The following is a 27,867-nucleotide window of genomic DNA, read 5'->3' as shown; positions in this document are numbered from 1 at the left end:
TAATGTAAATAACTAGTGTCTCCATTATACATCTGTAAAAAGGCTTATAGTGACAATTAATATATCCCATCAGAAATTGTTCTTTTTATAGAAGAAATCTGTAGTATAAGATGCCTCACTCTCACTTGATCTCTCCCTCTTTTTTTTTTTTTCTTTCATCGTCCCAAAGTTTACTTTTTTTTCACTCACCCCAAAGTCGTGAACAATCAAATTTAAGAAATGCTCACACAATTAAAATGCTGCCCACCCTGCTGCAGTGCTGCTCTTTGTTGGGCCAGATGATGTTGTGGATGGTAGGCTTTTCTGTGAACCCAAGAAATCAAATATATAAAAAGCATAAGACAAGCTCCTTAAACATTATCCCAACATGGTATTAAAGAGGATATAAGAACATTTTCCTCTGAAAAATACATCCAAGGCAAAAAAATGCTCAGGAAAAGAAGCACCAATTTTATTGATCAAATTAAAGTGCACTACCTGTCTCTCAATCTTCAAAGTACAATACTTTTGTCATTTTCTTACTTCAAAATAATGGCCACACATCATCTATTCAAACTGACAATTAAACATCACTATCTGAAACAAATTACAACCAATGACCAGAAAGAATATCCTACAAACCAAAGAATCAAAATCATCCATCCTCAGTGTAATCATGACTGATGCATTAAGGGGCATACTAGGCCACATGTAAAACTGGAAAGACTGAAGCACATTGATGTCTCTCAAAAGTGAATCCATTAGCAAATGACAAGTAATGTGTACTTTGAAATGAAGAGTTCTAGCACTTCCTCCAATATTAATTAATCTCAATACTAGAAATCACTGACAAGGCTGAAATGGATTTCAAAAATGACCAAAAAACAAGTTCAGCAACCATGCCCTTGGTGCAAACCAGGCGAAACCTAATGTGATCCTATAGCCATTTATGTCTTTAGTGCTGCCTGTGTGTGGGGTGGACCTTGAGACTGTGTTGTACTATGCTTTTTACAGCTTATTAGAATTACCTTAACTTTTTTCAAAAAAAAAAAAACTCTAATCAAGAAGTCCACAAAAAATATTGATAAAAAAAAAAGAAGTCCACAATTCTCCAAAATCACAATCTAGATCTGAGACTTTCATCGTTTGGTGAAACAAAATTGTGACTGCTTGCTGCCAGCAATATTAAGACTCTGTAACATGTCGAATTATATATGTATGTATGGTAATCTCCAAGTTCTCAAGCACAAGACATGAACTTTGTTATGAATGTAGATAAAATTAAATATAGCAGAAAAGTTAAAAAAAAATGTGTAACCTTTGAAGCTTTCATACATTAGTTTTAGCATCCAAGATGAGGACAAAAAGCTTAATTCCTAATTTGAATGTATTGGTAACATATTATGCTAGATCAGCAAGTGGCAAGAGAAACACAATCAAAACCCCCCAAAAAAGCCACATACTTTCTTACCACCACAGCAAGACTTTGGATGTATTTTTGTTCATAAATTCCATTCTCCCCTCTATTGGTAGATTGTAACACTTTTTGATGAACAACAAACTTTATTAATATAATGAAAGAATGGTTATTTACAAACTGCTAAAGCATCCCATAAACACCTAGACTGGCAACAGCCACCCAGACCCAAAGAAACAAAATTTTACATTATTCTAAATCAAGGGGGACCCAAAATAATTGTTCCCTGCTTATTCCTTGCTTTGCTAAAGTATCAACCAGGCCATTGTCTTATCTACACACCCAAGAAAAATTGATATTTATCTGCTTTGCCAGTCTATTTCCCTTGGGCTATGTTTGGGTTGGTAGAAAATAAGATAGAAATAAAAAGTTATGAGAAAGTTCTCACTGAACTTCACAAAATATCCTTAAAAACTTTCCCTCAACTTTCTATTTCTCTCTTATTTTCTATCAGACCAAACACAGCCTTGAGACTTGTCAGTATTGCCAGTGATGCGACACTTCAGTTATCAAACCAAGGAAATCATGTGATGATGCATGTAAATGTTCAGTACACATAAAATGCACAACCCAAACAAGAACAAAGATGGATAAGTAGAGGCATACCTCAACTTGAGAAAGATTTGACAAAGGATCAGTAGTGTGCCTTGCACTTTCCTTGGAACCCTGGAGACCAATACCCTGACCTCCAGAGGTCATCCGAGCTGTAGCAGGGTCATTCGGCGGGGGTGGAAGAGGGGATCTGATTTTTCCATACCCACTAGGAGGTGGAGCAAGGCCCAAAGTTTTAGCCTTCCCAGCACCTGAAGCAGCACCAGACAAACCAGCAGCTGAAAGCATGCCAGTTCCACTAGTTGGTTTGTTCTTCACATTTATTCGGATGGTCTCACCTTCCTAGGATCCAAACACAAAATCAGTTCTTCAAAAAGAAGCATATTAAGTCTAAAAAAATAAATGAACCATATTGAACAAAATCTTCCTTAACTGATAAGTAGCAAACACAAAAAATAAGTGGAAATTGAACTGTAGCTAACATTGAAATCTTAATTGTACAAGGAAAACATACCCCTTTTGACAATCCAAGTAGCACATAAAGGTTACATGTAAATAATTAACATCAACAGACATTTTACGCTTCAAAAGACAAAGAGCAATTTATTTCAGCACTAAGTAGTGGCAACAGACCACACCAACTAGTGGGATCAGCAGCATAACTTCATGATCATTCAGCCCTCCTCTTGTCCTTCAAGACTCTCTACTTGCAACAATTTATTCCTCACTTAGGCACCCATTTATCTTCATTTAAGATTGACAGACCATCTCGATCAAGCTTCCCTGGTCTTATCATAGTTGATGCAACTTCTAAGCAATGGAATCAGTTATGGAGTTTGCAGACCTTTGGATTCATCTAAAAAGGTTTAAGCTTGAAGCCACAGGCCATGTCTCCCTTAAAGGGTGAGAGACATCTCTTCCTTCATCCAACTTATGACCACATGCAAGTATTCAACCTCTAAGTTGCTACGGCCCATAGTTTTCAAGGCACCAAGGCAGAAGATTGGTGCCCAGGAAGCACCTAGATGCCTAGGCACCCACATAGGCTTTGAGTTTTGCAAGGGGAAAACCCTGAATCCTAAGTTGATTTCTTATTTTGCAATAGTAACCAACAATCATTTGTGCTGACAACTAGCAATAACACATCAAATAACTATAAATTTCATGTCAAAACATAGAAAATTATCATAGTCATTGAGAAGATAGGCATTAAATATATTAATTTCAATATAAAATTCACATAATTATTCAATTTATCGTGTTTATGTTGAGCATGTTGTAAAGTGCTAATGTTATCGCCTATGTGTGAACCTGATAGCAGAGCTATACCTTTTCTGAAATACTTGAGGCTATGCTTTTTTTTGTGAGAGAGAGAGAGAGAAAGAGAAGGTAAAGTATATAATGTTTTTTGATAATAAAATAAATTTTACTAAAATAAAAAGGAAGAAATACAAGGAAGGTGACCGGAAGTCACCTGAGAGAGAAAAAGAAGACAAAAGATCTCCGAACCCACCTACTTATCATCAAAGCCCAACCCAACAAAACAATAGATAGATACCAGGTACCATAACTCCCCAACCAACAAACAATGACACCAAAACAATAGCAACCCCACAATCCAACCTGACAACTACAAGACTCAAGGAAAACCAAACTACCCAAATAGAAACGAAGACAAAGCTAGAACAGGTATCTCCCATCTAGCATCATGCATCCCTCTAATTCTTCCTTTGGATTTTCCTGTACTTCATCACCTTCTTCTTTGGACCAATCCCAAATAACCCTCCTTTTAATCTAGCAAAGACATTTGACACCAAAACAGGTTGATGCCTTTTTTGACTTTCCAATCTTCTGATTGTGAGATTATCCCTCCTTATCTCCAACATATCCTTGGTCTCCCTGTTAATCCTTTCTAATTCCAACACTGAATTCTTCTCAAAAAGCTAATCTGCCTCCAGAGCTTCACCATCATCATTGTTTAACCTTGAAATATTTTCTTCAGGGACAATATCATTCTCCCTCCGAGGCATTGGGTATCTCTCTTCCAATTCTTCAAATTTCTTCCCAGCATAATCCTCTCCACCTAAGGTAAGTAATCCCAAAGCTTTGCTAACTTTAACTTCTACATGAGAAATACAAAAAAGCTCCCCAAAACATCACTATAGGTGACCCAGGCTTTTTTTTTTTTTTTGATCAATAACACTTTCATTAAATCATCAGTAGAAAATTTACAGGAGGAAGACAAACACACTTATCTTCCAAGAGCCACAAAGAGCCTCATGAAAGGAAAAAGAGAAGAAAAGAGAAAAGAAGACACTAAAGTTACAGCTTAGCCCAAAATAGTGAATCCCTTTCTGCCCCTTGTTTAGCTAAACTGTCAGCTAGGGAATTAGCCGATCTTTTAACCCAACATGTCTTAACTTCCATCTCCCGCACCAGCCACATGAATTTCCTCCTCTCATTGTTGTACTTCCATAAACCATTTTGATCTTTAGTCAGCCACCCTATCACCACCTCTGAATCCCCTTCAATTATGAGTTTCTTGATGTTCAACTCCTTAGCTTTCCGGACTCCTTCCATAACTACAAAGATCTCAGCTCTAAGGGAGTCACTCACTCCAATTGGGCCTAAGAACATGGCAGAGATGACCCCATTTTCGTCCCTAAAAACACCTCCAATCCCCGATTGCCCCGGATTTCCCCTACTGCATCCATCAAAGTTTAATTTCAAGAATCCACTAGGTGGGGGAGTCCACATTCATTACTGACTTGGTTTGTGTGCAATTTGCAATTTCACCCCACTTCCTCAACATGTCATCCACAGTGTAATCTGTGAATAGTTCCAAATATTTCAGCCACTGTACCACCCTAATATGTATGATAGCCCTCAGATCTGCTGCTCCTCTTTGGGTTTCTGAGAATATCCTGGAGTCTCTTTCTTCCCACAATGTCCAACATACTGCAGCCCTTAGTCCTCTCCACATTATCCTTCCCCTTTTTATCCGCCACCTGAAAAAGGTAGGGGAGAAAAGGCCCTGCAAGTCTGATGGGGGATTCCAACTGCATCCAAATAAGAAGGAAGCCCAATCCCAAATTAACCTCGCAAAGTGGCAAGACACCAGTAGGTGAAAACCAGTCTCCCCATCCGCTTTACATAGAACACACCACTGAGGTGACAAGCAACTATTGGGTATCTTCTTTTGGAGTAGATCACTAGTGTTGATTCTTTCCAGATAGGCTTCCCAACAAAAATTACCAACCCTAGGAGGTATTGCTCTGCACCAAACCTCACCAACAGGGAAAGGGGGAAAGGTAGGACTGGTGGACTGACTTAAGACTTTGAAGAACGAAGCACAAGAGAAGATGCCATTGGGGGTAGGTGTCCAAATTCTAGAATCCGCCCTAGTGGGGTCTAAGACAACGTTATCAAGAAGTGCAATAAGGCTCGAAATAATGTCGAGGTCTGAGTCCCTCAAATCCCTTCTTAGACCCAAGTTCCACCCAATCCCAAGAGTGGAAGAGGACGGGGTGATGAAAGACGAGATCGGCTCATTTTTCAAATCAGAAAGAGCATACAAAGAAGGAAATTGATCCTTTAAAGGGGTGCTCCCCACCTAGGTTTGTTCCCAAAATTTTATGGAGTTACCGGAATTCAAGTCATACCTGATATTAGGGGAGAAAATTGGTAGCAGGTCATGAATGGCTTTCCAAGGAGAATTGCTTGTGGTCCTAGCTCTGATTCCAGCGTCCCATCCATTGTGCTCCAGCCCATGTATACTTGCCACTATTCTAGCCCATAGCTTCTCCTTCTCCATAGGGAACCTCCACAACCACTTCCCCAATAGAGTCATATTCCTTCTCCTGATACTCCCAAGCCCCACGCCACCACAAGACTTACTCCCACATACTATCTCCCAGCTAACTCTGTGATCCCTCTTCTCCTCTCCTGGCTCCCACAGGAAATCTCTCATAAGCTTCTCTAATCTGTTAGCAACCTTCACTGAGATTTTAAACACCGATAGAAAAAAGATGGATAAGTTAGCAAGCGTGGCCTTAATTAGTGTAATTCTCCCACCGAGAGAGAGGTAGTTTTTTTTCCAAGATACCAGTCTTTTTTCAAATCTTTCCACCACCGGGTTCCAAAAGCTCTCTCTCATGAGATTATCACCTAATGGCAACCCTAAGTAGTTCAAAGGCCACCCCGAAACTTCACACCCCAACACTTCAGCACTCTCCCTGAGCTCTCCCTCCTCCAAGTTCACCCCCACTATACAACTTTTCCTAAGGTTAACCTTCAAGTTAGACATTTGCTCAAACAGTTGTATCACTAACTTCAAGTTCCTGATAAAGCTCACATTACCGCCTTCACAAAATAGAATCGTGTCATCAGCAAACTGTAAGTGAGTGAGGGGGGTTTCCACCCTCCCAACTCTCCAGCCTCTAATGAACCCCCTAGAATCTGCTCTGTGAATCAGTTTCCCCAAAACCTCCGCAATTAGAATGAACAAGAAAGGAGACAGGGGGTCTCCTTGTCTTATACCCCTACTGGCTGGAAAGAAATCTACCACTGCCCCATTCACTAGCACTGAATAATGTCAACTCCTGACACAACCCATGATCCACTTGCACCATCTAGCCCCAAACCCAAATTTAGTCAAAACTCTCCTCAAGAAATCCCAGTCCACCAAGTCATAAGCCGTTTCCAAGTCCAACTTACAAACCACTCCCTTCTTCTTATCCCTCTTAAAGTTCTCCACACTCTCATTAGCAATTAAAATCTGATCAGTAATTTGTCTTCCACTCACAAAGGCTCCTTGATAGTGTGCAATGATATCGGACAATACCTTCTTCATCCTCAAAGACAACACTTTTGCAATGATCTTATACAAGCTATTAACCAAGCTAATTGGCCTAAAATCCTTCGGATGGGATGCATCTTTCTTTTTTGGAATTAAGGCTATAAATGTAGAGTTCACACCCGGATTGACAATTCCTCTCCTGAAAAACTCCTCAAGCACCCGCAAGAGATCATCTTTCAAGATATCCCAATAGTCCTGACAAAAAGCCATTGTGAACTATTTTGGAATGCTAGAATACTGATGTATTTCATTCTATTGCCAATCGGCATATTTATACAGTAAGTTGCTGCAATAAATAGAAAGAAGAAAAAAATAGAAAGAAAAGAAAATAGAAAGTAGAAAAATAGAAAGAAAAGAAAATAGAAAGTACAAGAATAGAAAGAAAGAAATAGAAAGAAAAACTTTCTAAATCAATCCTTCCACAATCCTAGGAATATATACAATTCTATTTTTACACAACTACCAAATATAGATCTGCACTAGTAACCCCACGTTTTCCAACACTCCCCCTCAAGCTGGTGAATAGAGATCCTCCATTCCTAGCTTGGTTATAATTCTTCGAAAGTTTGTACTATTGAGCCCTTTAGTAAGTACATCGGCCAGTTGTCCTTTTGTAGACACATAGGGAGTGCAAATCAACTTGCTGTCCAGTTTCTCTTTTATAAAGTGTCGGTCAATTTCGATGTACTTCGTCCTATCATGTTGAACAGGATTGTGAGCAATATTGATGGTTGACTTGTTATCACAATATAGTTTCATAGGCTCTTCTCATGGAATCTTCAGGTCTTCTAAAATTATCTTCAACCAAAGTAATTCACACACTCCTTGTGCCATAGCCCTGAATTCTGCCTCTGCACTTGACCGAGCCACTACATTTTGCTTCTTACTCCTCCAAGTGACTAAGTTTCCTCCCAAGAAGGTACAGTAACCGGAAGTGGACCGTCTATCTACTGGAGATCCTGCATAATCGGCATCTGTATATGCTTCAAGAGCCAGTCCCCCATTTCTTCTGAATAAAATTCCTTTTCTTGGATTGGCTTTCAAATAGTGCAGAATTCGATGAGCAGCCTGCAGATGAACTTCTTTAGGATTATGCATAAACTGACTTATTACACTTACAGCGTATGCAATATCTGGTCGTGTATGTGCAAGATAAATGAGTTTTCCAACCAGTCTTTGGAACATCTCCTTGTCTACACTTGCATTCCCGTTGGCTTCTCCAAGTTTATGATTGGGATCTATAGGCGTGGAAGTTGGTTTACATGCCATATTTCCCGTTTCTCTCAAAAGATCAACAACATACTTTTGTTGAGAGATAAAGATGCCTTGTTTAGAATGTGCAACTTCAATTCCGAGAAAATACTTTAGTCTCCCCAAGTCTTTTATCTCAAATTCTCTGGAAAGGCAGTTTTTCAATGCTTCCTTCTCCTTTTTATCATTCTCAGTAACGATTATATCGTCCACATAGACTAATAATCTCAAAAGATCAACAACATACTTTTGTTGAGAGATAAAGATGCCTTGTTTAGAATGTGCAACTTCAATTCCGAGAAAATACTTTAGTCTCCCCAAGTCTTTTATCTCAAATTCTCTGGAAAGGCAGTTTTTCAATGCTTCCTTCTCCTTTTTATCATTCTCAGTAACGATTATATCGTCCACATAGACTAATAGTGCAATAACTCCCCCTGAGGCTATGTGTTTGATAAACAATGTGTGGTCACCTTGACTTTGCTTGTAACCTGTACTAAGCATCACCTTTGTAAACCTTCCAAACCATGCTCTCGGAGATTGTTTGAGGCCGTATAGTGCTTTCTTCAACCTACAAACTTTGTTCCCCTTAATGCCTTCTCCAAAACCCAGTGGAATGTCTATGTATATCTCCTCTTCTAGATCACCATGGAGAAATGCATTCTTTACATCAAACTGTTGCAAATCCCAATTATAGTTAGCAACCAAAGACAGCAACACCCTTACTGTATTCATTTTAGCTACTGGGGCAAAAGTTTCCTGATAATCTACCCCATAAGTCTGTGTATATCCCTTGGCTACTAGTTGTGCTTTGTACCTTTCTAACGACCCATCAGATTTGTACTTAATTGTGAACACCCATTTACAACCTGTAGTCTTCTTGTTTCTTGGTAGATCCACAACTTCCCATGTGTTGTTCTTTTCTAGTGCCTCCATTTCCACTCTCATGGCTTTTCTCCACTCCTTATTAGAAAGTGCCTTGGCTAGAGTATTAGGAATTGGAATGGTGTTAAGGCTGGCTAGAAAACTTTTATGGGATTTAGAGAATCTTCTCCTAGAGTAAACCTGCATATATCTCACATCATCATGCACATCATTGGTGGGGTTAACAGTGTCTGAATTTGGTTCAATGGTCGGGTTGTTTGACTCTTGTTGAGACTCGGGAATGTGGGGCTCAAAGGATTGTGACTCAGAGGGATGTGATTCTTGACGGTTGGATGACTGTGAGGAGGGTAATACATCTAAGGAGAGTAGATTCGAGGCCTTATCTTCCACTAATGAGGGCTCCCCCTGAAGATAAGGTTGAGTGAAAAAGGATTGTTCCTCCTCAAATGTGACATCGATGGAGGTGTAGAATTTTCTGGTGGCTGGATAATAACATTTACAACCTTTCTGAGTTGGGGAATATCCCAAGAAGACACACCTGATTGCACGTGGATCCAATTTTCCCTTATTATGGACATGAACAAAGGCAGTGCAGCCAAAAATTCTTGGTGTGAGATTATTTGAGGTTCAAATATCAGGGTAGAATTGAGAAAGGATTTGTATTGGGCTTCGGTTGTCAAGAACTTTAGATGGTAGTCTATTTATGGTGTATGCAGCAGTAAGGACAGCTTCCCCCCAATATTGTTTTGGCACCCGGTTTTGAAAGAGAAAGGCTCGGGTGGTTTGCAAAAGATGGCCATTTTTCCTCTCAGCAATCCCATTCTATTGGGGAGTGTTAACACGGGAGGATTCATGCACAATGCCTTCTTTCTGAAAAAATGGGGACAAATTTTGATTAAAATAATCTGTAGCATTATCAGATCGAAACCTTTTAATTCTCACACCAAACTGAGTTTGGACCATGTTATGAAAGTTGGGAAGAATGGTACCCACATCAGATTTAGACTTGAGAAGAAAGATCCATGTGACCCTAGTGCAATCGTCAATAAAGGTGACAAACCATCTAGAACTAGTAATGTTGGGAATTTGAGAAGGGCCCCATATATCCGAATGAATCAAATAAAAAGGAATTGAAGATCTTTTATTGCTGATTGGGAAAGAAATCCTTTTGTGTTTAGCAAGTTCACAAACATCACAATGAAAGGTTTCAACATCAATTCCTTTAAACAAGGAAGGAAGCATTGTTTTTAAAACAGGAAATGAAGGATGACCGAAACGGAAGTGATGACGCCAAATTAAATCTTTATTGGAGGTAGATAAGAATGACTCGTGTGTGACATGCATAATAGTGTGAGATGGTTTGCTGGTTGCTTCAAGGTAGTAGATTCCATCCCTTTCCTTAGCAAGTACAATCTTCTTCCCCGAAACCTAGTCCTGAAATACACAATAAGAAGGAAAGAACACAACATTGCAGTTCACCTCCTGGGTGAGTTTATGTATAGAGATAAGGCTAGTAGATAACTTAGGAACATGAAGCACATTTTTAAGCAATAGGGATGGAGTAATTTGAATATTCCCAATCCCTGCCACTGTGGTGAAAGAACCATCAGCAACAGAAATTTTTCTATTACTAGGATAAGGTGTATAGGTGAAAAAATGTAGTGAAGAGGGTGTCATGTGGTCAGTAGCTCCAGAATCAAGAATCCATGGAAAAACACTAGCCGAGGCATGTAATCCTAGAGATAAAGACTCACCTGAGAGAGCAAAAGAGGTAGAACCACTTCCTGGTTTCAAGGATTTCAGGAAGCTCCTTAGCCTTTCAATTTCTTCATCATTAAATGGTCCCCGACTTGAGTGTTCTTGCTGCGGGGTTGTGGAGACATTATGGGCCTGTTGAACTCCTTTTGAAACTCCTCGATTTCCCCATTCCTTGCTGGATGTGGGAGGTTTCCCATGAAGTTTCCAGCACCGATCTTTTGTGTGTCTGGGCTTCTTGCAATAGGTGCACCAGAGGTTATCGTTAGAGTCACGGGTAGTTGTGTCACGAGCCAAGTTGTGATTGTTCTCACCCTTTGAACCACTGTAACTTCCTCCCCTTGCCACCATGGCTGAGCCTTCGGGATCTTTAGGCTCAAGCATGATTCCACGGCGGCTTTCCTCAGCTCTGACAAGGGCTATGACTTCATTCAATGGAGGCACTTCTTCTTTGCCAAGAATTTGTATTCGGACCTGATCAAATAAAGCATTCAGTCCGACCAAAAAACCATACACCCTATCTCTTTCAATAAAATTCTTCAAGATCACAGCATCATCAGGGCACTTTGTCTCAAGAACCCGATAATGATCAAGCTCATGCCATAAATTTTGTAGCAGATTTGCATACTCTGTAACACTTCTGCTCCCTTGTTTGGCCGCCACTGTCTTCACTTTGACCTCATAGACACGAGCAGCGTCATGGGCTTTGGAATAGGTTTGTCGGACAGCATCCCAAATAGCCTTTGCAGAGGGAAGAAACATACAAGTATCACTGATCTCGGGTGTCATTGAACACCACAACCATGACATAATCATGGAGTCCTCTTCGTCCCAAGCATCAAAATTTGGCTCGCCCAACTTTGGCCCTGTTCCAAGAAGGTGACTAATTTTTCCTTTTCCCTTCAAATAGGTACGCACTAGTTGTGACCACTTCAAGTAGTTCTGGCCATTCAGTCTATATGTTGTCTGAATATTCTGCAAATCACCAGTGTGAGGATGAGAATTTGTTGCTCCTTCATCGGTTTGGACGGGAGCACTTGTTGCAGTCATGTCGGACATTGTTAATGGAGGAAAAATAAGGCCAGCAGGAAAGGAGAATAAAGGAGGGAAGAACTGGCCGGAATAAAGGAGAATAAAGGAACACTTCTGGTTACAGATCAACACTGAAGGCCAAAAGAGAAAAACACGAAAAACTGGCAATGAAGGCCGAAAAAAATCTCAAGGTTGACAAACCTAGAGCTCTGATACCATGTTTTGGAATGGTAGAATACTGATGTATTTCATTCTATTGCCAATCGGCATATTTATACAGTAAGTTGCTGCAATAAATAGAAAGAAGAAAAAAATAGAAAGAAAAGAAAATAGAAAGTACAAGAATAGAAAGAAAAACTTTCTAAATCAATCCTTCCACAATCCTAGGAATATATACAATTCTATTTTTACACAACTACCAAATATAGATCTACACTAGTAACCCCACGTTTTCCAACATGAACCCATCCGGCCCTGGAGCTTTTGTTCTATCCATAGAAAACACAGCCTCCTTGATCTCTTCTAGAGTAAAGCTTCTTTCCAACCTTCTCCTGTTCTCCACCCCTACATCTGGCCAGTCCAAACCTTCTACCCACACCCTTCTACTCACAGGCCTTCTTAGAATAGATTTGAAGTGCTCCACACGGGCCCTGGCAATCTCCTCTTGTTGTACTAACTCGACTCCATCTACTACCAATTTGGAGATAAAGTTCTTCCTTCTCCTGCCATCTGCTAGAGAATGGAAATACCTAGTGTTTCTGTCTCCCTCTTGCAGCCACTTACACCGAGATTTTTGCCTCCAACTAATTTCCTCCTTGTGCAGACAATCCTCTAGCTGTCTTCTCAAATCTCTCCTGAGATCATTGTCTTCATCTCCAAATTCTCCCCTTTCTTCTTTAGAGTCAAGGCTTTCAATCTTATCCATCAAATCTCCCTTTCTTTCTTCTATCTTCCCAAACTCCATCAAGTTCCACTCCTTGATTCTTGCTTTCAAGAATTGTAGTTTCTTATGAAATCTCATCCCCTCCCATTCCACCAGTGGGTTACAGTCATGCCACCACTCCCTCACTTTGTTAGTAAACCCTGGATGAAGTAACCACATATTTTCAAATCTAAAGAGGGTAGGACCTCCACACATTCTTTCCTCCTTACATAATACTATGGGCCAGTGATCTGAGGTCACCCTTGGGAGAGCTCCAGAAGCCAAGGTTCCCCAATGTTCTTCCCAATCCAAAGAGAACAGGAATCTATCCAGTTTAGAGCAAATGGGTCTAGATTGGAGATTTGACCATGTAAATGTCTTATGGGCTAGGGGAATCTCTTTAAGCTCAAAGGCATCCACAAAACTGTTAAACTTCCTCATGCTTCTTGTCACCCTCTGGTTAACCTTATTGGACTCCTCCAAGAATCTGATCACATTGAAATCCCCACCCATGCACCAAGGCCCATCCCACAACCCTCTAACATCAGCCAATTCCTCCCACAACTCCTCTCTCTCTCTATAGTCATTTGGTCCGTAAACATTTGTGAGCACCCATGTATAGTCATCCTCTTGCTGCTTAAACTTCAGAGACACCGAGTACTTTCCGATCAACTCCTCCAGACCTTCCACCACATCCTTCTTCCACATTGTTACAATCCCCCCGGAAGCACCCCACGAGGGAGCAGCCACCCAGCTAATTCCCCTAGCTTTCTATACACTCCTTGCCCATTTATCATTAAACTCCATTCTCTTAGACTCTTGTAGCAACACAATGTCTGGGTCACACCGTCTTATTACCTCTTTTATTGTCGCCCTCTTCCTTGCACTCCCAATTCCCCTCACATTCCAACTAAGAATCTTCATTCTGCTTCTTTTTAAACCCCTTGCCACCTACCACTACTTTCCCCTTTCCTTCTGTCTCCCTTTACCCCGAGCCTCTTGTCTCCTTCTATATCCCTCTTCAATCTCTCTACTTCACTCAATCTCCTCTTCTTTATTCTAATCTTCTCCTTCCTCTTCTGTAAGTTTTCTTTCAGCACATTCAAATCTTTCAACCTGCAACCTAGCATCCCTACAAATTCTGCTATCATGTCTTCTCTCACCGGGTCCACCAGCCCTGCCCTTCCTACAGAATCCCCTCCATCTCTATCCACCTGCCCTTTCTTCCTCTCCTTTGGTCCCACCTCTATACTTTCTTCTCCAACCACCCTCCCTTTCCTATTACCTCCCTCCAACCCTGCTCTCTCCCCGTAGTCCTCTCCACCTCTACCCTCATTCCTTTCCCTCCTCTCCACTAACCCCTCCCCTCTTCCTACCTCCCCTTCCCTTCTCCAGATCAGCTCTCCTTCCACTTCCTTAAGCACTCTTTCAATAATTTCCCATACTTTTTCACTCCTAAACCTTCCTTCCGGCACCTTCCCCCCTTCCTTCCTTCCGGTCTCTCCCTCCTCGGAGAGCCCGTCTGCTGGCTCGGCTACATATTCATGGGCTACAAGACATGGAACAAGAACGAAATCTGGAACCAAAGACACTGGAGACACATTAGTAGCACAAACCAAAATCACTTGGTTACTTGGGACTGATGGACAAGCTGGAAAAGGACTGCTCCCTGCCTCCCTCTCTTGTTCCAGAGGTTGTTAATATTTATCTCCCTGAGTTGGTCGGGAAGTACTTCTGTCCTTTGGTCACCCTGGTGATCTTTCCACTCTACCCCTGGTTCACCCCTTGATGGTGTGTTCCTGCTCTGCTTCCGGTTCTCCCGATCTGCCCCTTCTGATATTCCTTGCACACTCTGTGGTCTTGGGAATGAGTTGAACCGCTTACCATCGTCACCCTGAAATAAACTTGCAATATTCCACCCATCCATGTCACCTCCAGCGCAACTGCCTTCGTCGTTTCCACTGCCCACGCTAGTACCATCAACCGAACAGTCCTCTGAATCTTCCTCACCTTCACTGCACTGCGCCCAGCCTTCATCCTTCTCTTCAGATCTTCCCCTAATGTAACTTGGCTTCGGCTTCTCTGAGGTGCGTCGTAGGGGGTTAAACTCCTTCAGCCTTCGTCGGGAAACCCACTGCAGGTCGAGCTTCTTCTCTGTTTTCCGGCACTGCGCGCGTTCCCCCTATCTCGCGACTGGGGACGATGATAGACCATTAACATCGTCTATCTTAGTCGTGTCCCCAGTCACGTGAGTTATTAAAGGCTCACGCGCCTTCTTAAAACACTGGATCAGGCCCGCTGACCCAAATGGACCTTTAATCGCACCCAAAACGTTTCGAATGTGCTTTGGCTTTGGCCCATTCTTAAGCCACCGCGACCTCACGTGACTTTTAAAAGGGTCACACGCATCCGACCCCAGGCTCGGTTTGGTTTTATCCGGTCTCGATCTAGTTCTTCCTTGGACCGGCTCCTTTTCCTTGTTCAAACAGGTCAGGTTGGTGCCGGTTACAACCTGTGCAAAAGACCTGCCACCCTCCAGACTGTTCACTGCTCCCACACGCATAAAACCCACCCCCTGAATGCTACCCTTTTGTTTCTCCAGCCTTTGTTTTTCCATTTTTGTGAAAGTTCTTCTCTTGTTTGAATCAACCAATCCCTTCTTGCCACGCAGTATTTCTTCTTCAACCTTCTCATCTCCCTCCCTACGAGCCTCCTTCCAGAGCACCGATTCAAAGGATGAGGCCAACCACACTGAATAGCAAAGGCCTTCAACTAGCACCTCAATCTTTCGAGGAATCTCCTCAGGTTTTACACCATTCAATAAAATGGAGGCTGAACAAAGGTCTCCCCAAAAGGCACCTCCTAAAGATCCTCCACACATCAAAGCAATGGCTTCAGCAACTTCTTGCTTCCACAAGTTAAAGGGAAGGCCTAAGAGACGCACCAGCACTCCATCTTCAACAAAGAAATCTTTGGAGTTTGATCCCGGACACAATCTTGATACTGTGATGTTTCCAAGATCAGCTTGGATATTTAATGCCTCAACTTCTACTCTATTCTCAAGCAGATCCAGCACAGCCTTATCCTTCTCAAAGGGTGTTAAAATAAACGTACTCTTCAGCTTTAAACTTGCTGTTAACAGATCTGCAACTTTCCTCCAGTCTAGTATATGAGCTGAAGCTTTAACTATCAGCTTACTTTCCCAATCTCCTCTCTGTATGTTTACTCCCATTCTGTATTTGCCTGCCCCAGCTGTCACTACTAGAGTCTCTTGCTTATTATTTCTCACCAGACTAGTAGAAGTGCTTATCTTCCTTTTTACTGTTACTTCTCTTTTAGCACCCAAGCGTTGCAGCAGTTCACATAAGACCCCATGAACTGCCTTCCAGCCCTGACTCTTCCTTCCTTCTGGTAGGCAGACCATCTGCTTTCTTCCCTTGCCAAAAAATTCTGTCAAAGAGATAAAATAACCTTTAAGGTTTCTCTTACATTCTACAACAAACCTTCTTCCAGTTTCTGAGAGAAACTCTTTCCAACAATTTTGTTTGCCTTTGTTACTTGCACCTTCTACAAACTCCTTGAACCCTTCTATTACCCTCAACCCTTCTAACAGCACCATCCCTCTCTTTGTTCCCTGATCTTCAAGCTCAGCTGACCATTTAATCTCAGCTCCTCAAATAGCAGCTCCTTAGTTTCAATCTTCAAGGCTTTTCTCCAACGGCCTACCTCCACAAACTCTCCCATCTCCAACGGCCTACCTACCGCATTCCTGAGAATAGGTGACCCAGGCTTCCCCTTGACAACTATGCTATAACCCATGGAAAGAACCAGTCTCAGAGTCAGCCCTTAGAGTAAGGAATGCAATTTAGCCTGAACTGCTGTCCCATGCCAGTAGGGCCAGAGTATATTATCAAAAAAGCTCCTCCATGATTTCTGAAACAACTCCAATTCCCGATCTTCCCAAGCTATCTAAGTTTTTCCTTTTTTTCCCTTTTTTGATCAGCAACACTGAAATGATTTCATTAAAAATAGAGAGGCCCAAGTTATCTAAGCTGCTCCCATCAAAGTTTAGCTTTATGAACGTTAGAAGAAGGGAGACCAAGAGGAAAGAGAAATAACTCTTGAGAAGGAAGACAGGGCCACCATATTCCATCCTTAATTATGTTATCAATGGAGGAGACAAGAAGTTCTGTAACTCTTCCATAGTTTTGAGCCAATGTGCAATTCTCACATTCCAACGCTTCATATCCACCACTCATTGATGGATGTGTTAAATGTGCCCCCTGCAGCTCTGTGTGTGTAAGTAAAAATGTCCTTTTAAGCATCACTACCTGTGATAAGGTGTTTTGATCTTTTAGAAGGGATGATTTATTTACCATAAATATAATACCAATACATAATGCACACCTATATACATGACCATCCACCACACAATTTTGTCTTGCATTTGTCTGGAACATATTGACCAGCTTACTTAGAGAACATTTGGGTTGTGTTTGGATTATTGATGAAATGAAAAAGAGGGGCAGCAGAACAATGCCCCATATCTATCTGCTTTGTGCTCAGCTCTAAAAAATGGGCCTCAAGGAATATAGAAAGCAATAGATTTTATGCCACAAGTTCCATTATTCGGTGGATGATAGATTGACTAGGAGGTAGATATTCCATTCTCCACCAAATTGTGGAATTCATGCTCTTTTCCACTTCTGCCCCACAATCCAGAGTCACGGTCATAGTTTTGGGTATTATTTTCATAAATACCTTACATACAGTTACACCCAAAATTAAGTTCAAAAAATAAATTTTTTATTCAAAGAACACAGTTATTTCCTTGTTTTATTTCTGAAAAAGGAATCTTTGTCTATGCATTATGCCTGATTTAAGTCCTGGGTTTTGGTCTTCTTGTTTTTGAGGACATTGTATGATGCTTCTACTTCTTACCTCATTCTAATAAAATTGATTCTGTTTCCAACAAAAGAAATTCCTTTTTCAGAAATAAAACAAGGAAATAACTGTGTTCTTTGAAGTATAAAAAATTTCTTTTTTGAACTTAATTTTGGGTGTAACTGTATGTAAGGTATTTATGAAAATAATACCCAAAACTATGACCGTGACTCTGGATTGTGGGGCAGAAGTGGAAAAGAGCATGAATTCCACAATTTGGTGGAGAATGGAATATCTACCTCCTAGTCAATCTATCATCCATCGAATAATGGAACTTGTGGCATAAAATATATAGTAGAGAGAGAGAGAGAGGGGGGACCACTATACATCCTTTTTGACAAATCCACCTTAAAAACAGTCTGCAAGAGTATTTATCAAAAAAAAAAAAAAAAACAGTCTGCAAGAGCCCAGAATGTGCCAGATCATTCAGCTTGTCTCAAAGCCGCCAATATCTCCTTCCTAAACCTTTCCCTATCAGATGGCATTTGAAAAATCACCTTTCAAAGGAATGGTTGAAGGCCCAGGCAAGCAAGCACCCCTCAGACCTACAAGGAGAGCTTTAGCTTCAGCTTCACTGATGGAACCACCATATGCCCATACCACCTGCTCTTCCTAGTACATTATGCATCCACCAATCCATGGAATCCATTTGAACAAGATGCTCACTGCAGAAACCACAGATCTAACTTCATGGATATGGTGGTGCAGAAACCATGGTTCCAATTACCAGCTATGATTCTGTTAGTACTCCTGCACCTCAGCTGAATGAAGCATCTAGAGAATGCAAAATCCTTTTTCTGTGGAACACCAAATTTTCGGCTCTCTCCACTTCTCCCCCTCTTCAAAAATATGTATGTATGTATTAAAAGGAGGGAGAGGATCCCTCAAAAAGAGCTATACAAAAAGGTCTAATGCCACCTGGCGAGCATAACTACAAATCAAGAGCTAACTGTGTTATCAGAGCTTAAGTCCAGTGGCCAACAGATCCTGAATAAGCAAGGATAATCTTTTTATAACAGATAACCTAAGATAAGCTCTCCTGAATTTTTGAATGCACCACAAACTTGGTGCCTTCCTGGATTCCAAAATGAGCAGCCATCAAAATTTAATTTGATCACATGTCTAAGATGTAGAACCCACTGCTGTTGTATTTCAATTATGATATACTAGTATATATATTTCCATACTTCCAAAACATAAGCAAAGATAATCCATACACCAATTAGCATTTCCATTCTTCCAGAAAATATACTTTTTTTTTGCTGATGAAAGTATACACTTCAATTATGATGTAAAGTTTAGTTGATATACTAATATAATGGGCCTCCAACAGCATGAGGTTTAACAACTAAGGCTCAAGTCCTAAGTTTGATGCCTGCTTAAAAATCAAATGAATGTCGAATTAATTAAAAGTATAAAAATTAATTTTAAATACACTGATAGTCTGATCCAATCACTTTGAAACAAAAGCATGGCTAAGCAATGACGGGACACTGACTCCTAATGGTTGGATCCACTGATATTAAGCAAATTTACAAAGATCCTTGAGGGTCAAAATGTAAAGGAGATAAAAGGAAAACCAGTCATAGACTTGAAAAGCTTCCAGGAAATCTCAGAAAGGAGCTGCTTCTGATCCATATCACCAGGTCAGTTCACAAATTCCGGTGCAAATTCCAAATGTGGCCTCAATCTAAATCAGGAACTGCCAAAAAAAAACAGAGGAAATAAACATATCTGAAAGGAGAGAGGATTGGTTTTTGGAGTGAGGAAATCCCCAACCAGAACATGGAAGAATCAAGCAGATTCACAGTTTAGAATTGCTGGCCTTCATTTTAATACATATCTCAAGATTAAACTAAACCATTTTGCAACAAGGTTCATGGATCACCTATTGAAGGTGGGCCTTGGTGCATTGGTTGAGTTGCTCCTTGTGACCAGGATGACCAGGGTTCAAATCTTGAAAACAATCCCTCTGTGTATCTGCAGGGGTAAGGCAGAGTACAATGTCCCTCCCCAGACGCCAGACCCCACATTGGCGGGAGCCTCATGTACTGGGTTGCCCTTTTGTTCATGGATCAGCTATTTCATCCAATTCTCCGGCATAGGCCTTAGGCCTGTCAGTGATGCCCGAAACTCCACGGCCCAATCCAACATTCAATATGATTATCCCAGATTCAGATGATGTGTTTGCATATTTGGATCAGATTCAGATTTTGCAAATTGCATCCAATTAATAATCGGAATGGATTCGGATTTGACTCTATCCAATCCGATTAAAAGCTGGATCCAATTATGTTACAATATTTATTGATTTTAATATATAAAATTTATATAATTATATTTCAAATTATAAAAAATAAATTTTTATATATTATATTATATATGATTTATATATAATACATTCAGTATGTTATATTTACATTAATTTATTATATATAAAAGTTTAAAAGTAATTAACTTTTAATTTTTTGTATTTGAAAAAATTAAAGCAAAGTCAGATTAAATCCGAATCTGATCCAAGTCCGTTAGGATTCAAATTCGAATCCAAGGTCTTCAAATCTGACTGGATTCGGATGTAAGTTTTCAATAATTGGATCTGATTCAGATTTTGCTGAATCCGATCTGTTTACAGCCCTAATAGGCCTTGTATTATAATGAGAGAAATTTCAAGGACAAAATTTTATGGACTTTTTTTTTGCCAAGTTGAGGGCTTTTATATATTCTGTAAAAGGAACGCAGTTCAGAGATGAGAGAATTAGTAATGTACAAGTTGCATTTTTAATATTGAGTTTTGCAACTGTTTATTTACTTCATTTCACATTAATATTTTCCTTTTTCTGATAAAAGAAATGAACCAACCTCCCAAATATTAGAATAATTCAATATGTTATTGTTCCTTTGTGCCCCACATCATCTTACTTGGAGATTTAAAAAATGGATAAACCAAATTGTCCATGGTAGAGCAGTTTAAAAGATAAAGAACAAATCAAGATGTTGATTTAAGGGTGAATAGGCAAGTGAAGTTTCCAAGGGCCTATCATGGAGCACTAGAAAAACATTTGAGTTGCTTTAATGGGAAGATTGGGCCATAACTGGGTCTCAAACACATATCAACAGAATTCAACCAACTATAAAGGTATAAAACTCATTACCAGATGGTAATGGCAGAAATAGTTACTTTTATATCAACCATGGAAGGAAATAATATTGAAATCCATGATGACACAATACAAATCTGATCAAGGCATTGGTTAGATACCACACTACAGCCTCTGCACATCAAACTGATCATAACAATTTTAACAGCAAAATTTTTACAAGCTAGTTGGGACAAATTGATCTAAGATATACCTGGAATGAATTAACAATCAAAGAAAAAAATTAATTGCTTGGATGGCTGCACAAGAGAAACTTACTGCTCAGAATTTTTTTTCCTGATGAAAATATAGATAGCTGAATTCCTCTAAGCCATTCATGTGCAACTGCCCTGAAGAGCTCATCCATTCTTTAATTTCAGAGCTTCAGTTTATCTAAGTTCATTCAATAGCACATTGAGCTCTGGCTCCTAGAGCTAGGATGGTTTTTTTATCATTGGGTATAACTGAATTTTTCAGTAATCCTTTGTGAGGTTCCATTATGAATAGGAATATGTTTTTGGGATATCAAAGTTCCAAACAAAGTGGAAGCATCTTGATATGGAGATGTTGATTGCTAACTGAATATCAATCTCCTAGAACATAGGCACCTTTTTTGGGTGGTTATCTTTTTTCTTTTGTACTGTTGTTTTAAGCATCAATTAGACCCTCTACACCTATGGATCAAGTTGTATTACAGAGGCCTCTGCATTATTAGTAATCAAAAGACCATTTGATCACAAATCTTTAAAGGATACTACAAGCTACCCAATAGGAATTGTACTTCATGGTGCTCCCTGCAGCTCGTCTATCTCAGGGATTACCAATAGCATGTTCCACTGGGGCCTAATAGATCCGTCCATACTGCAATTCAGCAAGCAACGCCTGGGTGATATCTTTGGCAGTCTGACTTATAGGAGCTCAGGCAGAAAGATAATGCGGCACATGGCAACTTTATACCACTAGGCTTTCTACCAAGGGTAATGACGAATTTTGTGAATAAACGGTTCCCTTACTATGATGACTTAGTTCACATTCTAACAAGCTACTCTAAATATCCTTCTGCTACTTCACCCTTAGACAAATCGGCCAAATCAAATTCAAAAAAAAAAAAAATAGATAACTGACATGGCCCTTCACTAAAAAAACTACACATTAAAGAGAAAAGATTAAGACATATACAAGAGCCACCTTCCACTGACATACTTAATGGAGTTTAGCCTTAAGAAAAAATGAAACACCAATCTCTTGAGCCCCTCTACTGATACTTGGTAATTGGTTGTTTGTTCTAATTATAGAATCTAACTTTTACATGTAAAACAGAATATTCAGCTGAAAATGGATGATCAGCTGTTTATCATACCTTCAACCTGTGATTCACAGCAGGATGAATATCGATCTGACAGTCTTCGCTGGCCTCTCCTGACTCCTTCTCATTCTCCCTCTTTACATACTTCTCGTGATCCGATAGTGCAACATTGAAATCAAATGCTTCATTCCTCTCTGCAAATCCCAACCCAATGAAGGCATGCTTGCCCCTCCCATCCTCTATCTTCAGCACGAAGTAGCGTGACGAGTCGAGAACAGTTTCAACGGAATTCTCCCTCTGCCCGGGGAGGACAAAGCAAGCGGCGAAGAGCTCACCGGAGTTGGAATCCTCCAGCCGGATCTCACAACGTTCTTTACACGAAACAACACGAAGACGCCCCGACCAGATCTTATCAGATTGGAGCCACTCTCCACATTTGTAACCACCACTCGTGCTCCGAGGGGGGATTTTGTAGACGGACACTTCGCGAACAACTAAAAGAGTGTGCTCGAACGATTCCTCTTCCTCGAACGACATGGTTCCTAAGTAATTTAAGTGCAATGTGCAGCGAATTTGAACAGATATTCACGAAATAACGTCTCTTTCAAAAAAACATTTAGAGAATTGGGTATTGACGAAAATGAAGAAACAAGAAGATGGTTTAGATCAGACGGAGCTGCAGAGCAATTACTGATGATTCAGGGATACACAAAAGCCACCCTTGTGGAATTAGAAGAAAACTGGAAGAGATAAAAAGAGAGATTTTTAGGGTTTTCAATGGGAAATTGGGAAAGGGAGATCAGGTGGTTGAAGACTGAAGGGATTGGAAAATGTAAACTGCGGATTCTAATTGAATTTTACAGTGGCTTTCACATTATCTTGATGTAGAATTAGAATGTTTCGGTGGAAAGCTATTATTATTTATTGTTTTCATTGAGTTGCAGAGACGTAGGAATGAAGCGTGTTTTTGGAAGGTCAAATTTTTGGTTTTCGCTTTTGGCATTTGGGAGAGAGAGGGAAGCGGCAGAAGCTTGTTTACCATATTACCCTTCATCGCTACTGTAATTTTCATTTTCAAGTCCAGGTTTCCCTTTGTTTTTTCAGTTGCGAATTGCGACTAGGGATGATGCCAGCGGACCGGATTTTGAACGGATTGTCTCGACCCGATAAATTCCTATCCGGATAGATAAAGGAAAATGCCCCGACCCATATATGGTACGCCGTACGCCTATGCTCAGCTAAGACTGCAATAAATATTTTAATACTGCCATATCAATAGATTAGATAGTCGTCGGCTTTAACACAGCTACCTCAAACTGAAATTCGACCCAGGAGCCGGTTATGGATGACCCGACTGTAACCTCATATCATCGAGCCAGTGCGGGTTATTTCACAGAAGAATCTCTGGCTGTCCACATTTGACAGCACAGCAGTTCAGAGTTCAGATCCGGTTTCCAACGACCATTGCAACTGTACATCGATAATAGGCAGGGATCAACTATCAACAAAACGCTCCCAACAGGCCACTGCAGCCACACATGGGAACATCTCTCTTGTCATTCATAGAAGATGTTTCCGGTGTACATCTGCAATGGCTTGTTAGGACGTTATTGGCACTGTATGTTGATAGCTGGAGAACGTCTCACCATGGACAAAGGAGATATTTGAAGATCAGATGTGCTCTCACTGAAAAACACTTCCAACACCTTCTAGTGTCATATAATACTATACATCTCACTATAAGATTGGAATCCATTATAAAGACTTGTGATAAGTAGATTGGACTCCATCTCAGAATTCTGAAATCAACTGCAGACCTACAACAATTCAAAATTTTAAACAACTCTGCCTATAACACCAATGCCCAGTTGTGTATTGGCATTAATTCCGAGCTGACACTTATCCAACTGTACGGTGAAACTAAGATTTGTTGGGGTGGACTGTATAGTAAAAATAAAAACCCCTAAAGACTTTGACCCACCATGTTTGGAGTTTGGATTCCCTCACTAAATTGGTCTTTACACCCATCTCACATCACTTGTAGCAGTGCATCCCATGAATAAAAACATTCAAGTACCAAAATATTCCCAATGTGCTGCAAGGGCTATGAATGGTGGGTGTGATGACCAATTTTGCAAGGAAATCTAATTTTCTATTGGGAACATATGAAGTCCAGATCTGCTACCAATACTGTCCCAACAAATTATCACAGTGAGATGTTCTCATTATGTGGCTGCAGTGTTCTATTGGAACAGTGTTAGGAGTGTTTTATTAATAATAGATTTCCACTCATCTAAGATGTGGTGTTAGATGAATTAGGAACTTCTTCCAACCAAACACGCTCCTACCCTTACCAACTTGATCTAATAGATTGGGACCCACCATGTATGAAATGTGCAGTGTGAGATCATGTTAGTAGATTGTTAAAATATATTTTATTGGCAGGTGTTCCAGACTTGTGTTAGATTATATTGGAAGGTGTTGGAATCATTCTTTTGTTGGGAACCATCCCAAGTCCCAACTAGTTTTCATTGTACAACTACAATGGCCGTTGGAATCCTACATTGGAATCAAATCTGAATTCTAGCTCATAAGTCATGAGTCTTGAACATTGACGTGGTGGTGACTCATCATAGCTCATAACATAAGCCATAGCTCAGAGTTTACATGATGGGATATGTTTATAACAAAAAACCGTCCCAACTCATTTCCAACATGATCTGTATCCATATATCTCACCACGACACTAAAGACGTGTGATGTCTGTAATGTGTGGAAATGGATCACATTGAAATGTGTTTGAAACAACTTTTTTTTTTTTTGTTATTAAAAAATCTGGACTCATTAATTAACGTGTTGTCTGACCAAGCTGAGACAGTGGGAAGTGAAAACAAGAGAGTCCTGTGAACAGCATGGGCTATGGAATGTAAACAGCCAAATATTTTCGGTCGGCACATGGTGCGGTTTGCACCGGAAGCTACGTTGGCGGCCCCACGATAAAGGACATTGACCATTGGCTCTCCAAACTTTTTCTTGAATCCTTAGACATTAGCCGTCCAAAGGGAATATAGTAACAATATTGAATATCAAGCCAAGATTTATCCAAATCTAATATATACATATTAAAGGATTTCATGATTTAGACGTGTTTTTTTTTTTAATTTAAACACAGCATTTTTTGAGAAATTGTTTTAAAGTCCACAGTCTACTATTATCATTCAGACAAGTGGTTTTTCATTTTCTAAAAAAATAGATATATCACATGTGGCATTTTCTCAGAAGTTGTAGTTAAAATCCACAACCCACTATCACTATTTTCAATTTATTCCTAAAAAATGAAGAAAATGCAAAAGTGATTATCCATAATCACTTCTGCCTACATTTTATCAATCTCAGTTAATCATTAACCCTCTACTTATCATAACAAAAGAAAACTATCCATATTCTAATAATGATTGAAAACCTATTTATTGAAATAAATATTTCTTAAAATTTTAATAATTATTTAAAGTATTAATAAATATAAATTTAACATTATTGATTCCATAATGTAAATTTAACATTACTGATTCCCCGTACTTAGTACGGGGTCATTCACTAGTTGTAATGATTCTTAGAGACTTGTTGGACTTGGACACTTTAGGCGAGGACTTTGGAGAGATAACAAACTAGTTGCCATTTTTTTACTTGAACTAGTAGAAGAGCCTGTGTATATAGAGTTTATGAGCATTATGTATTATTTATATATACACGTTAATTTATGTATCTCATTTTCAATGAAGAGTATGTAGTAAACCTAAACAGAGTGGTGAGATGGCAATCAAAGTTCAAACTCCTAATTCAGTCTAGTCACATAATTTTATTTTTTAAGCCTTGTAATAGAACCACTGGCTTCTAACTCTAGATGAACTATTTACTCAAATAAGTCCAGAGAAGCTATGAAGAGTATTTTCCCATTATCCCTAATAATTTCAAAAATCCTGGAAGTTTTAAGATTAAGGGTTTTTTTTCAAAATAAATGACCAAGTTTGATCAATAGACAAATTGAGTTTTTATTAGGGGTGCAAGTCGGGTTTACTTGAGTTAACAGTTTACAATATTTCGAGTTTGGATTGCGTCCATTCAAATTTTGACAAAATCCCAACCCTAACCCGGAAAAGTTGCACCCCTAGTTTTTATTATGAAATTATCCTTTTTTAGACTCCCATGTACTCTACTTGATTTTCCTCTTTTCCAAGTAGAGGTGTAAATTGGGTCGTGTTGGGTCATGCTTTCCTCCCCTAGGATACTTTGGGGGTCAGCCCGGCACAGTCCATGGCCCAAGCTTGCACAGGCCCATGTCGTGCCACGGGCCAGGCTGGTCCGCAGGCCAAGTCTTGGGCTAGGTCGAGCAACGAATCGGGCCAAGCCAAGTTGTTTAAAAATTTTGAAAAAAAGTAATGAAAATTTTGACATAAATTAAAAAATAGAAAAAAATTAAAAAAAAAATCTTAAAACTTTATTTTATATGAATTTTGATGTATACAATTATTTATATATGCAATGATAAAATAATATAATATAATAAAATTGGAAACAAAATTTTATATATATTAATATATTATATAATTATTATATATAATATGATATGCATATTATATTATATAATATAATATATATAAATACATATTGGCCATGTTGGGTTGGGCCATGCTGACCCATGGACCTAAAACTTCAATCCCCATGGCCTGCATTTTGTTGTGTCGGGCTGTAGGCGGCACGACCCATTTTACAGCTCCCGCATTCAATTTTTTCCCTTGCGAGGAAGATTTTGAGGTGTTTAAAACTACAAGGATGAATTTGAAGAGGAAGAAGACAATATCCACACTACAGGGTAAATTGTGTTTCTCATTTATTCCTCTTCACACCCTCTCTGTATCCTTATCTCCTTTCTGAATTGTCTTTTTCTTAGACTCTCGCATACACTACTTGCTTTTTCTCTGTTCCAAGTCTTTCTTCTTTCATTCTTTGGTTGGTTGTCTTTCCACGAGCTTCATTACTGCCAGTTACAGTGATAGGTTTCTTCTCCTTGCCTTTAACAAAGTTGAAGCCGATGAACAACATGTAAGCCCCACTTTCCTCTTCTTCTTCTTTGTCGTCATCAATATCTTCTTATGCTCTATCTAGTGGTTCAATCTACTATAGTTCCATGCTCTGCTTTGATTTTTAAACAATTAATAAAATCTCTTATTCAAATCTTAATCTTAATGGCTTCTTCTTCATAGCTTGTTCATGCTTTGTTTAGTCTCTATTAAAACTAATTGTAATACGAATTCTAAATGGGCCTTATGGTTTGTAAGAATAAAATGGTTCTAGGGCTTATCCATCCTTAATTCTCTGATAATTCCATTGGTAAATTAAAATCCATCCCTCGCTGAAAGGATAGGCAACTGAAACTTTAAGAATGCTTGCTTTCTTATTCCATAAATTGGTTGAAACACCCATGATGACCCACTCAAGTAAAGCCATGCTCAAGTTGATAATGAAGATGGAGCTTTAATGCCTTGCCCAACACATCCAACTACCCCTTTCAAGTTTCATTAACAAATCAACTTGTCAAGAATTATAACCTTGAGACTCTAAGTGCCTCTTGTTCATTCTCTAGCATTTACTAAATTGTGTATCTATATCGTTCTTATATTTTTGCTTCATTTGTTACTTTGTGTATAGTTGGCATGTATATATGTAAGGGGGGTCTGGATGTAGTAGGCACGTTAGGTAAGCACAATGAGT

General features: G+C 39.6%; 1 protein-coding gene across 1 annotated transcript; it reads right to left on the bottom strand.

The window, feature by feature from the left end:
- Positions 1–23,106, bottom strand: LOC104600896 (uncharacterized protein At1g03900-like). Its single transcript, XM_010264049.2, has 3 exons — positions 22,150–23,106; positions 2,063–2,350; positions 1–303 (listed from the first exon to the last, which is right to left on the bottom strand). The coding sequence occupies exons 1-3, from the start codon at positions 22,630–22,632 to the stop codon at positions 232–234; spliced, it is 843 nt and encodes a 280-aa protein (XP_010262351.1). The 5' UTR covers positions 22,633–23,106; the 3' UTR covers positions 1–231.
- Between the last annotated feature and the right edge of the window lie 4,761 nt (positions 23,107–27,867).

This window comes from Nelumbo nucifera, chromosome 3 (assembly GCF_055504915.1).
Source record: "Nelumbo nucifera cultivar China Antique chromosome 3, China Antique-T2T, whole genome shotgun sequence".
In the NCBI taxonomy this organism is placed as follows: Eukaryota; Viridiplantae; Streptophyta; class Magnoliopsida; order Proteales; family Nelumbonaceae; genus Nelumbo; species Nelumbo nucifera.
This window is presented reverse-complemented; position numbering and strand designations above follow the sequence as displayed.

Coding starts and splice junctions, on each gene's coding strand:
- LOC104600896 (XM_010264049.2), bottom strand. CDS start 22,632: ATGTCGTTCGAGGAAGAGGAATCGTTCGAGCACACTCTTTTAGTTGTT. Junction 2,351..22,149: donor CTGTGAATCACAGGTTGAAG/GTATGATAAACA, acceptor TTTGGATCCTAG/GAAGGTGAGACCATCCGAAT. Junction 304..2,062: donor CAAATCTTTCTCAAGTTGAG/GTATGCCTCTAC, acceptor TTGGGTTCACAG/AAAAGCCTACCATCCACAAC.